The 14,089-nt window shown below is 35.7% G+C and overlaps 1 protein-coding gene across 1 annotated transcript in view; it reads right to left on the reverse strand.

Annotated features, from left to right (window-relative positions):
• LOC148941114 (synaptotagmin-15-like) overlaps positions 1 to 14,089 on the reverse strand; it is a 326,984-nt gene that overhangs the window by 232,347 nt on the left and 80,548 nt on the right. Inside the window, exon 3 of the mRNA XM_089104584.1 lies at positions 13,844 to 14,075. Within this exon, the coding sequence (XP_088960710.1) occupies positions 13,844 to 14,075 (232 nt within the window). The remainder of the gene's footprint in view (positions 1 to 13,843; positions 14,076 to 14,089) is intronic.

Here is a 14,089-nt window from a genome sequence, read left to right on the forward strand (position 1 = left end):
TTCCTTTATTTGTCTTTAGTTTGTCATACTACTATATGTAAAATAAACAATTAAAGTTTGCTTTTGATTAAAAACAAGTGGTCTATAGTGGTCTATAGTATAGTATAGTGTCGTATAGTATAGTCTATAGTATATAGTATAGTATAGGTCTATAGTATAGTGGTCTATAGCCAGATGTGTTGTTGGTAAGATAGACGTTTTTGGTTTTATCATGATAGGCAACTTCTGCCTCAGACCTTGCATATATTTTACATTTGTTCTTGAGTTACGTCAGATTCGGTATTGCACGAACATATTCTACAACAATCAAATCATTCCACCCCTTTAAAGGGTGGATTGTTAAAATAAATGGGGGTTAAATGAGCAAAAGCTGACTCGGTGTATATCACATGTATGTCTGAATTATCTCCTATTATGGGTGAATATATGTCCATTGATTACAACAAAAGTTAATTAAAAAAAATCACTTTCCGAAAAATAAGTCTTTCGAAGAAAAGTAAAGGCCATTTTAAACTTAATCTCAACAGATATAAATACCTGCTATACTTCAAACTCAAAACGATCAGAAATTACTGTTAAAGAATAAATGAAACCCAAAACGAACAGAAATTAAATAAACAATCATAGCAAAAACATACAAAAAGCAATAATATAAATGAATAAATAGATCTTAAAGCGAGTAATACTTGCTTGATGAAAATCAAGCTTAAAACGAAAAAAAAATTGCTGTTCAAGTAAAAATGAAACTTAAAACGGACAAAAATTAAATAGACAATGAATGCAAACAAATGTACAATAGATATTAATGTAAACTAACAAATAAATCCTAAAACGAGTAAAACTGATATTGAATATGTAATTCAAGCTTAAAACGAACAAAAATCACTACAAACAAGAGTTTGGGTATCGCCTCCTTCTCTCACTGTAAAAGTTTAAAGGCTACTGCGTCATTGGCGCTTTACTGAGAACCAATTTTATTACAAATATTCTCTTTTTGCTTAATTTGAAAATAAACTTTAAAATTATAGTAAAATTTTGAACTGATGAGCTTTCATCAATTAATTTCATTATACATCAAATGTTCAGTTTATTTTATTAGTTATTTCTAAAGAATTGTTCAAGACGAATATGGTTTCACTATAAACAAGAGTTTGGATACTGCCCCCTTCCTTAACTGTAAATAAAAACCGAAAGCCTTTTGCGTCATTGGTACTTAACTGAAAACGAATTATATTACAAATATTTTCTTTTCCAGTTCTTACAGCACTGAAAATAAAAATACAATTACAGTGAAATAAATTCTTGAACTGATGGATCTTTCAACAATTAATATCATTATACATAAAATATTCAATTTGATGTTGTTTGTACTTTCAAAAACTGTTCAAGACGTATATAGTTTTCAGTAAATTGACAATGACGAAGTATGTTTTAGACTTTTACAGTGAGAGAATGAGGCGATACCCAAACTCTTGTTTGTACTGATTTTTGTTCGTTTCAAGCTTGATTTGTATATTCAATCTAAGTTTCACTCGTTTTAAGATTTATTTAGGTTTGTTTGCATTGAATGTTTATTTAATATCTATTCGTTTTAAGTTTCATATATACCTCAATAGCGAAATATTTTTTTCGTTTTAAGCTTGATTTTCATATTCAATCTAAGCATTACTCGTTTTACGGTCTATTTATTCATTCATATTATTGCTTGTCGTATTTTTTTTGCTACGATTATTTATTTAATTTCTGTTCGTTTTGGGTTCCATTTATTCTTTAATAGTAATTTCTGGTCTGTTTGAGTTTGAATTTTAACCAGTATTTGTATCTACTGAGCTTAAGTTTAAAATGACCTTTACTTTTCTTTGAAAAACTTATTTTTCAGAAAGTTTTTTTTTAGTTAATTTTTGTTCGTTTTTGATTGCAAAAAGTTTCAAGTTTTTAAAAATTCTTTATTTCAAAATCAAACTAAAAAAAAATCAATTGTTCATCAAAGTATCAAAACTGGTATCAAAGTAACAATATGAAACTGAAAAAATCGGTTTTTGTAAACTTCGGAGTTTTTAATATCTGATTATGAACTCTTTTTAACAAAATGACTACCTTAAAATTTTTATCGGATGGTTTTGGGGAAAAAGGACTTGGCGGGGGGGGGGGGGCTAATTGCCCTTCGGTCTCTTTTGACTCTTTAAAAGTGAACTACAACTTTCTATTTTCAATCAAATGAGCCCTCTCTGAAGTTTATAAGACCATCCCTTCTATAAGAGCCATATATACCCCCAGAGTATAACTTACAACGCCTGTCCCGGGGTTCTCCCTGGTCCCGGAGTTCCAATATCTGATTTTTAAGTATTGAAATATTTTTGAACTATTACTTTGAACTATTTCTAGCAAAATGGTCAACTCAAATTTTTATCGGATGGGTTTATCTATTCGATAAACCCAAAGGCTTGGAGGGCCAATTTTTTTTTAACTCTGAGAAAATAAACTAGAGCTTTTTCCAATCAAATGAAGAACTTTTCATTTTCCAATAAACTAGAACTTTTTTCAACCAATGAAATGAGCCTTCTCTGAAGTTTATACGAGCATCCCTTTCATAAGAAACATATGAGCCCCAGGGCATAACTTAAAACGCCTGACCCCGGGCCCTGGGGGATTGTGTCGACACCTGAGTTTTTGTTATCTGACTTTTGAACAATTTTTAACTTAGTGGCTATCTCAAAATTTTTATCAGATGCATTTGGAGAAAAAAGGGAGTGGGGGGGGGCTAGTTGCCCTCCAATCTCTTTTGACTCTCAAAAACTGAACTAGAACTTTCAATTTCCAATCAAATGAGCCCTCTCTGAAGTTTTTACGAGCATCCCCTCCATAAGAACCATATATTCCCCAAGCATATTCCCCGATGCATTACTTACAACGCCTGCCCTCGGACCCTGGGAGGGAGGGGGCTTTGTTTGCCCCGGAGTTTTCGTTATTTGTTGTTTGAACTATTTTTTTTTAAATGGCTATCTTAAAGTTTTTATCGGATGGGTTTGAGGAAAAAAGAGCGTGGAGGGAGGGGGGCTAGGTGCCCTCCAATCTCCTTTGACTCTTAAAACATGAACTAGAACTTTCAATTTCCAGTCAAATGAGGCCTCTTTGAAGTTTATACGAGCATCCCTTCCATAAGAACCATATATGCCCCCAGGACATAACTTACAGTTGTCATCCTCAAAGACCTAATTTCCCGAATTTTCAACTACGTTGAACTAAATAGCTATCTCCAAAAATTTGATGTGTTTGGGGAAAAGGTGTGCGTGAGTGGGGTGTTAGTTGCCCTCCACTCACTTTCGACTATTAAAAAGGGCACTAGCCCTTTGAATTTTCAATCGAATGAGTCCTTTTTGAAGTTTCTACGACAAAAGTTTTTTCAAAAACCTTATATGCCCACAGGGCATAACTTACAACCCGTGCCCTGAGACCTGTGGGGGGATTGCCCTCCTCAAAAACATAATTTCTATCTAGAAATCAACTATGTATAACAAAATGGCTATCTCAAAATGTTGATTGGATGTGTTTGGGGAAATGATGGGCGTGGAAGGGGAGTTAGTTGCCTTCCAATCACTTTTGACCCTTAAAAAGGGCCCTAGAACTCTTGATTTACAATCGAATGATCCTCCTTTAAAGTTTATACGACGACCCCTTCCATATAAGTGCCTCTGGGGAAAAATATAATAATAAATAAATAATAAAACATTGGAGCCGTATAACCTTTACTAACGGCAACGCTATAGCGTTGCCCCTGATTATAAAAAAAAATAACAAGTTTTTTCAACTGAAAGTAAGAAGCAACATTAAAACTTACAACGAACAGAAATTATTAAATATATAAAGAAATTTATATCGGATATCGGACCGGATGCCCTTTGAAAAAGCGGAATATGGGCTAGATGCCTATTGATCGCTTTTGACTCTTGAAAAAGAACTAGATGTATCAGTTTTCAATGAAATGAGCACCCCTCCCAAAGTTAATATGACTAAGCTTTCCACAAAAATCTTATATTCTTATAAAAGGCAACTTATCTAAGTTACAATCCTTGCCTCGGGGGCTATGGAGGATTTCTTAACCCTCAGTTATAGTAATTTGAATTTTGGACTATTTTGAACAAAATAGCTATTTCAAAATGATGATAAGATGCAGTTAGGGAGAAAAAAAAATTGGGGGGGGGGCGGCTAGTTGCCCCCCATCTCTTTTGACTCTTAAAAAGTGATCGATAACTTTCAATTTCCAATCAAATGAACCCTCTCCTAACTTTATACGAGCATCCCTTCCATAAAAAACCATATATGCCCCCAGAGTAAAACTTTAGAATGCCTGCCTCTGGGTCCTGGGGCGTTGCGTTGACACAGGAGTTTTTCATATCTGACATTTGAACTATTTATAATGAAATGGCTATTCTAAAAAAATTATCACATAGGCGTGTGGGGGGGGGGGGGTAATTGCCCTTGGATATCTTTTGACTCTTAAAAAGTGAACTAGAACTTTCAACCAATCAAATGAGCCCTCTCTGAAGTTTATACGAGAATCCCTTTCATAAGAAGCATATACGCTCCCAGGGTAATACTTACAACACCAACCCCCCTGACCCTAGGGGGATGTGTTGACACTGGAATTTTTGTTATCTAATTTTTGAACAATTAAAAAAAAAAACTGGCTATCTCAAAGTTTGTAGCGGATGGGTTTGGGAAAAAAAATATGCATGGTTCTTATGGTTCATAAGAACCATCCATGATTTTAGGGCATAACTTATAACACCTTCCCCCGGGCCCTGGAGGGTTATATTGACACCGGAGTTTTTCTTATCCGACCTTTGAACTATTTTTTTTTTACCAAAATGTCTATCTAAAAATTTTCATCAGATGAGTTTGGAAAAAAAAGGCTTGGAGAGGGGCTAGTTGCTTTCAAATCTATAGCTATATCAAAGTTTTGATTGGATGTGTTTGGGGAAATGGTGGGCGTGCAAGGGGTGTTAGTTGCTTTCCAATCACGTTCGACGATTTAAAAGGACACTAGTCATTTAAATTTCCAATCGAATAAGCCCCTTTTGAAGTTTATACGACAACGCTTTCTAAAAAAACCTTATATGCCCCAAGGGCATAACTTACAACCCTTGCCTTTAGGGCTGGGGGGGAGTCCTCCTCAAAGACCTAATTTACAGAATTTTCAACTACACAGAACAAAACGGCTATTTAAAAATTTTGATTGCATGTGTTTGGGGAAAAGATGGGCGTGAGAAGGGGGTTAGTTGCCCTCCAATCACTTTCGACTATTAAAAAGGACACTAGTCCCTTGAATTTCCAATTGAATGAGCTCTTTTTGAAGTTTCTACGAGAAAGCTTTCTATGAAAAGCTTATATGGCCCCAGGGCATAACTTACAACCCTTGCCTTGAGGGCTATGGGGGGAAGGGGTTCATCCTCAAAGACCTAATTTCCGGAATTTTCGACTACGTTGAAGAAAATAGATATTTCAAAATTTTTATTGCATGTGTTTGGGGAAAAGATGGGCGTGAGAAGGGGGTTAGTTGCCCTCCAATCACTTTCGACTATTAAAAAGGACACTAGCCCCTTGAATTTCCAATCGAATGAGCTCTTTTTGAAGTTTCTACGAGAAAGCTTTCTATGAAAAGCTTTTATGGCCCCAGGGCATAACTTACAACCCTTGCCCTGAGGGCTGTAGGGAGAGTATCCTCCTCAAAACCTAATTTCTATCTGGAAATCAGCTACGTAGAACAAAATGGCTATCTCAAAATTTTGATTGGATGTGTTTGAAGAAATGGTGGTCGTGGAAGGGGTGTTAGTTGATTTCCAATCACTTTTGACTCTTAAAAAGGGCACTAGAACTCTGGACTTCCTAATCGAATGAGCTGCCTTTTAAGTTTGTACGACGACCCCTTCCATATGAAGTGCCTCTGGGAAAAAACATAAACAATAAATAAATAATAAAACTTTGGAGCCGTATAGCCTTTACTATAGGCAACGCTATAGCGTTGCCTCTGATTAGTACACTGCTTCTCTGATTTTGAATCACAAATAGTGCTAGCCTTGGTGATATTGGCTCGTTTTGAGGGGAACCGAATTCTTTTCATTAAAAAGTTTAGAGTAACTATTTGCTCAAAAATTCTTTCAGAAATATTCTTTTTTAAGAAATAATTATAATTTAGGCTTAACGAATGGCGAAGCCTCATTTCATAAATCAACCGCTTTTTCTAAGTCCTTTTTGTTTTGTTCCATAAAAATTTAAAAGTCTGTCTCCGAATCAAACGATATAAGGTCAGGTTAAATCATTTTAAAATTGGTTGTCAAAAAAGCTGGAATTTTGATGTTAAGGAATTCGGTCAAGGGAAGAGTTTTCGGTGCATGTAGTATTAGATTTATCTCTTGATTAAAGTCAGTTGATATCAAACACTCATATGAAGATAAGAAATTGGAAATTATCTAAATCAGATACGCCTTGTAGTTTCAAAGTTGAATGAACCTTGCCACTTTGATAAGGTTAAGTGGCCTATTTCTGTCTTTGTCAATAAACTTAACTTGACCTTATATCGTTTGATTCGGAGACCGACTTTCAAATTTTTTATGGAACAAAACAACAAGGACTTAGAAAAAGCGGTTGATTTATGAAATGAGGCTTCGCCATTCGTTAAGCCTAAATTATAATTATTTCTTAAAAAAGAATATTTCTGAAAGAATTTTTGAGCAAATAGTTACTCTAAGCTTTTTAATAAAAAGAATTCAGTTCCCCTCAAAACGAGCCAATACTACCCAGGCTAGTGCTATTTGTGATTCGAAATCAGAAAAGCAGTGTACTAATCAGAGGTGTTGTCGATTACCAGTGCCTCTTTTTATATGAATTTCTAAATGGCATGACTTAGGAGTATCCACCAAAAATTGTTTCAAAGGACCTTTACTAGAACAATAGACCCAAAAGTCTATAAAGACTAGTTTTAACCTTAAAGAACAACGCATTAAGATGGTGTCAATGTATTTCTTATACAGCTGTATCGCCTCCCTCCTTTTGAAGAAGTATTTCTCATTGCACTGCCACCATTTGTCAAAGGGGAAAAACAATGCAGTCCGGCAGTTTATTCTGGCTACCTTTAAGATGAAGTACATAGGAAAGGGTACTTTGAAAGTACTGTATCCTGACTTCTTAAAGCGATCTCTCAACAGATAAGACCTGGTGATTAGACTGATCAAAAGATTAACAAATTATCAAGCATCTATAGCATGCCAAACACCGTGGGTTCTGTTATATACAAAAAGGCATCGCAATTACCAATAAAACGATAATTACAAAAGTCAAATATACATGGTTGGCGTCGTGAACTGAACACAGAGAGCGTTGAAACAATGGTCACTGATTTTACAGGTCTTAGGGTAAATGGATTTAATGCTTTACACCTTAAAAGGATTATATTCCAAAACTCTCAGGTAAGCTATTCAAGTAGTCGTATTTAAGACTGGATACCAGATTAAATGATTTAAATTTCAAATCACCGGGCTGAATTCATTCAGTTGCGAATCATAAAGCTTTACTGCAGTGCATGTGTGAATTATGGTCAATATCTTGAAGTTTTGGATTTTTCTTAGGCTTAATATCCCACTAGTTTTGGCAATGATCAAACTTAAGCCACCTTAAAGGATATTAAAGATTCTGAGAATTATCTCTACCAGAAGAACTTTTCACACATCAACTGATTGAGAGGTAGCATTTTCTGATAAATAAACCTATTACAGTCTGGAATGAATATCCAGAACAATGGAAAAAATTTCAAAAATATTCATGTTTGATGATCATCTGCCGAAGATCGTCAATACAAACGAGGCAGTAATTATCTTCTTTGTTAACTCAGCTCCGACGCTGATTCTATTTGAATTTTTCAGTGAAGGTTGATAAGACAATGGAAGAAATTTCAAACAGTCATTATTAGCGATAGGTGCCTTTCTAATCATAGGCAGCGCAATAGCGCTGCAAAAGTAAAGAACAATTTTCGCAAAATTTTGTTATTTATTTTTGGTTCTTGGTCATAGACCAGGGCACTTCGTATCGAAGGAGTTGTCTGAAAAACTTCAAAAAGGGCTCATTTAATTGGAAATTGGAGTGACTTGTGCCCTTTTTAATAGTTGGAAGTGATTGGAGGGCAACTAACACCCCTTCCACGCCCACTATTTTCCCAAACACATTCAATCAAAATTTTGAGATAGCCATTTTGATCAGCGTGGTTGATTTCCAGATAGAAATTACGTTTTTGAGGCGGACACACCCCACAGACTTCAGGGCAAGAATTGTAAGTTATGCCCTGGGGGCGTATACGGTTTTTATAGAAAGTGCTGTCGTAGAAACTTCAAAAAGTCTCGTTCGATTGTAAATTCAAAGGGCTAGTGCCCTTTTTATTAGTCAAAAGTGATTGGAGGGCAACTAACCCCCGTTTCACACCCACCATTTCCCCAAACACATCCAATCAAAATTTTGAGATAGCAATTTTGGTTAACGTAGTTGAAAGTTCTGGAAATTAGGTCTTTGAGGATGACAACTAAAAAAAATACACATGAATGTTCATTGTCAGTTTAATATACATATACTGATGTTTAGCAATCAAAATGTTAATATTGTTTGATTTACTAAATTTATAAAAGAAAAAACATTTATATTTATATTTCTCACGCCCACCTTTTCCCCAAACACATCCAATCTAAATTTTGAGATAGCCATTTTGTTCAACGTAGTTCAAAGTTCTGGAAATTTGGTCTTTGAGGATGAAACCCCTCCCCCCCCCCCGACCCTCAGGGCAAGGGTTGTAAGTTATGCCCTTGGGGTATATAAGGTTTTTATATTATAGAAAGTGTTGTCGTAGAAACTTCAAAAAGGAATCATTCCATTGGAAATTAAATGGGATAGTGCCTTTTCTTAATAGTTGAAAGTGATTGAACAGCAACTAACACGCCTCTCACGACCACCATTTTCCCAAACACATCCAATCAAAATTATGAGATAGCCATTTTGTTTAACGTAGTTGAAAGATCTGAAAATTAAGTCTTTGAGGATGACAACTAAAAAAATATAAATGAATGTGCATTGTCAGTATAATATACATATACTGATATTTATTAATCAAAAGGTTAATATTATTTGATCTATTAAACTTATAAAAGTAAAAACATTCATATTTTTTCAGTAAAGTGTAAATTATGCTCTGGCCTTGGGAAGGCATGGGGGTAGTCAGCCCTACTCATGTTAATTTTTGCTCGTTTTGAGTTTGACTCGGTTATTTATTGTAATTTCTGTTCCGTTTTGTGTGTCATTCATTCATCTATGCTGATTTGTGGTAGTTTTATGCTTGGAAGATTATTTTATTTTTGCTCATTTTTGTTTTAATGGGGTTCTTTACTTTTCTTTGAAAAACTTATTTTGAGGAAATTTTTTTTTTAATTAATAGCTATAAAAGGCAGCTCTCTAAGGTTCAGCGCGGCGTGTTGGGCAATTAATTATTACATCTGAAAGAATCTGAAAAGTCTTAAGGAGTGAATTTTAACAAAACTATTTAACAAAACTATTTATTTAACAAAAATTTTACCCTAATTTTTTTTTTCCATGTAAGACAAAGAGAGAATATAAAAGTTAGAAGAAATAGAAACTGGCTTATATATGATTTCAAATTTCATAGAAACAGACATGATTATGAATGAAAAAATAACAGCTAAAAGAAACTGAAACTTTTAATTTTTTTTTTTTAATTACAAAGACCTACTCAAGCTTGCATACATTTCTTCTATAACAAGTACATAAGCAAAGGTAAGTCAACTGCGAAACTAATTTTCAGCAATTCATTCTTTTTTAACCATTCGTCAAATGGATAGAAAAAAAGTCGGTTAAAAAAATCCTTTCAATTCAAGCAATTTTTAATTTGTCTTAATGCAAAAATGATGCGCAAGTTTTTCTTTGTTCTTTTTCTTGGGGGGGGGGAGACATTCAACTTATTTGTTTTAGTTTCTTTTTGTTTTCAATTTTTTTTTTCCGTTTTGTATGCTGATGTTGTTTGTTTTAGGTTTAATTTTCTTAACAGCAATCATTTCTGTCATGAGTTTGTTGACATTAATGAGAATATATTTATTGAAAAGATAGAAATCCTCTATAAGCTATTTTCTGCTGGTTTTAAATTTTAAATTTACTCACTATTATCGAAGGAATAGGTATTAAAAATCTGTTTGCTGAATAAGGTGTTTCAAACTACCTTTTTACCAAGAACCATGTTGATATATATATATATATATATATATATATATATATATATATATATATATATATATATATATATATATATATATATATATATATATAACCTCGCCTGCGTATGCAGCCTCTCCGAAGCCAGGATAAAGAGGGAGGGTTGGCCTGTGGGCTTGTGACCCACACCCGGGACCTCAAGGGCCTGCCATCGGGGGAAATTCTAACTGCAACCAAAACATCAAGTTTCAGCCTCGGATTTTCGAACCCCCTTTTGATGACGACCTCTGCATGCCCATGGACAAGATTAATGAATGCGAAACAACACCTCAAATTGGGTTTCTGGAACGTATCTGGTTTCTGGTACAATATCTCAAGACTCCAAGACTGAACTACTAAGAGCACTGGAAGACTACCACCTCGACCTTCTGGCACTGTCGGAAGTTTGATGGCTAGGATCTGGATCGAGTAAACTGGATGGAGATGTGACCATTATACACAGTGGATCGCGGCAAAAGCGTGAATACAGAGTAGCCCTAATGAGGACAAAACAAACTTCCCCAGCTCTACTACAGTGGACACCGGTGTCACCTAGAATCCTGATAGCCCGCTTTATCGGCGCGCATACGAAACTGTCAGTAGTATGCTACGCAGTTGTATGCTACGCACCCACTAATTACACCACCGACAAATCAAAAGACGAATTTTACAGAGCTCTCAGCTCCGTAGCAAATGACAAACCACGGCATGACATAGCATATTTTCTAGGAGACTTTAAAGTGAAAGTAGGGAACGACTGATCGTTGTCCCCAGAGGTTCTCGGTGAGCATGGCCTGGGCCAGTGAAACGAAAACGGAGAACTACTTATCGACTTCACACTCCTTAACGACCTAGTAATCGGAACTACCCTATTTTCTCATCGGGATGTACACAAATATTTTTGGATATCTCCCGATGGCGACACCCGAAATCAGATTGACCATTGTCTTTGGAGCAGGAAGTGGAGATCAAGCCTACTTGAAATTAAGGGGATATAGAGGAGCTGACGTTGGCTCAGATCATAATCTAATGGCTGCAAAAACCCGCCTCAAATTAAAAAGAAATAGAAACACAAAAAAGGCTCCCATAAACCCAGTCTTTGACTAGGAGAAACTGAGGGTGAGAGAATTCAACCGAACCTTTAAACTAGAGATGTGGAATAGATTTGAAGCCTTGTCTTTACTAGATGATGCTGATAGCAATCAATACAAGGAAAGCATAAATTTGTGCTTTAATGGTGCCACGAAAGCCACCATTGGGTATCGTAAGAGCCCAAAGAACCAGTGGCCATCTGACTAAACATGGGAACTCATAGAGACAAGGAAAAAATAAAAGCATCACTTATCCAAAGACAAACCCCCGACCGCCAGATCCTCATAAACGATGAATACAGAGCCGCGGATAAAAAGGGAAAGAAGAGTGCCAGAAAAGACCAGAGAAACCTACTGGAGCGGAAAGCAGAACAGGCAGAAGAGGCAGCAACGAGAGGTGACTCAAGAGCCGTCTATAAAATCACTAATGAGATTATCAGAAAGAAATCCTCTATTCAACATGGATCAGTAAAAGACCCCTCGGGCATCCTGATAACGCAGCAGTCTGACGTAGACGAATTTTGGGGCCGCCACTTCGAGAAGCTGTTGAATAGACCTCCATCAGACGATCCGCCAGAGATCCCAGCAACAACACTATTTTACTTAGATATCAGCACCGATCCACAGTCATCCACTGAAATCACAGCAGCAGGAAAGAAGCTGAAAAATGGGAAATCGCCTTGCGAAGACAGGATATCCGTGGAAATGATCAAAGCGACTGTCATGACCTTCCTCAAGTTCTGGACAGCACTGTTAGCAGTAATCTGGCAGCCAAAATACCTTCGGACTGGAAACACAGCACCCTTGCGAGGACCTTTAAGAAAGGAGATGCGCCCCTCCCAGGCAACTGGCAAAGATCTGCATCCATACCTAGAAAATTGTGGACCCACATCTGGAAAGAATCAGCTCACAGCTCGACAGACACTTTTGCGACAAGCAACATGGATTTAATCCCAACCGCTCATGTGCGGACCTGATATTTACTCTACGGCTACTGACGGAAGAAAGCTGAGATTGGCACTCCAAAATTTATATGATATTCATCGATTATGAGAAGGCATTTGACTCAGTAGACCGCCAAAGTCTGTGGAAGATTCTACTGCATTACAGAATTCCTGAAAAGATAGTTTCACTGATCGTCGCGCTTTATGAAGGTAGCAAGTGCTGTGTAAAGACACCAGATGGCCAAACTCGTTTCTTCCGCATTCTGTCAGGAGTTATGCAATGTTGCGTCTTGTCACCGCTACTTTTCGTAATCGTCTTTGATTACATACTGCGAAGTAGAAGCACAGACGGAATCCAGCTGAATCCAGAAATACGCCTCAGTGATATAGACTTCGCTGACGACATTGCCTTCGTGGCATTATGCAAGCCTCCAAGAACTCTTTGACAAAGTGAGGGAGAGAGCTGGCCAGGTTGCCCTGAAAATAAATAATGAGAAAACGAAATACATGGCTACCACATATTCGACCCTGAGCATCACTTGCGGAGACCAACAATATAAATATATGTGTATATATATATATATATATATATATATATATATATATATATATATATATATATATATATATATATATATATATATATATATATATATATATATATATATATATATATATATGAGAATATTTGTGTGTGTTATTAAACAACCTAGGTAAAATTTTATAACAGAGGAATGAACATCTATTTCTTCTCCTAGAAACTCAGTAATTTTTTTCGATAGCCCGAGTTACCAATTGGATGATATTTTAAGTTATTTATCTTATAATATATTCTTTGTGCTGTCTCAAACTTTTTTCAATTCCCTCCCCCTCTCTCTTCCTTCTCTCTTTCTCTCTTTGTTTCAGCTTTTTGTTTTGTTTCTGTCCAGAAATGAATTCTTGCATGTTTACCTACTTTCATCTTTATTTTCGTTGAGTTTAAAGTTTTAAGTTTGAAATTGTGTTAAGCTAAAAAGTTTGTTAGACGCAAATGCGTTTTTACTTGAAGTTTATATATTAAACTACTAAATATTTAATACATTTGTATTTTAATTCTATAAAGAACATACTATTTTATATTTTTACTGTCTATTTTTTTCATGCTTTTACGTTTCTGTAAATCTGTTTAGGTTTAGGATTAATCATTTTGTTGTTCATTATACATGTAATTTTGTCTATTTTCCCCTCTTTATATCTGCCTGACTCTCTCTCTCTCTCTCTCTCTCTCTCTCTCTCTCTCTCTCTCTCTCTCTCTCTCTCTCTCTCTCTCTCTCTCTCTCTCTCTCTCTCTCTCTCTCTCTCTATCCTTTCCTGCCTCTTGGTTTCTAGTTGAATTTGTGTTTAATTAAACTCTATCTATTTAACTGGTAGTTTCCCTTTACAAAAGTTTTATTATATAATTCCAATAGGGATTTATATTGACTTTCAATATTCAAAGGACAAATACAAAAAAAAGGAAAAACAACTCACCTAACTACAGGGTCACATGGCTCATCAAATTTTAGACCCAAATCTTTTCTTTTTGGTAAGTTCTCGACTCTTATAAGATAAACGAATAACATTCTAGAACTTTCGTTATAATCCAGGGAAAACCACAGACGCCCAATGTGAGTGTAGGGAAACGGTGATCCTGATTCATCAAGGGAGAGGGTGCTAATAGAAGGGTACAAATCTGGATTTACTTGACCTAGCAAATGACATCCTATAACAAAATAT

The sequence above is a fragment of the Artemia sp. Qi Xiang Cuo genome, chromosome 18, assembly GCF_049724085.1.
Source record: "Artemia sp. Qi Xiang Cuo chromosome 18, ASM4972408v1, whole genome shotgun sequence".
Taxonomy (NCBI): domain Eukaryota; kingdom Metazoa; phylum Arthropoda; class Branchiopoda; order Anostraca; family Artemiidae; genus Artemia; species Artemia sp. Qi Xiang Cuo.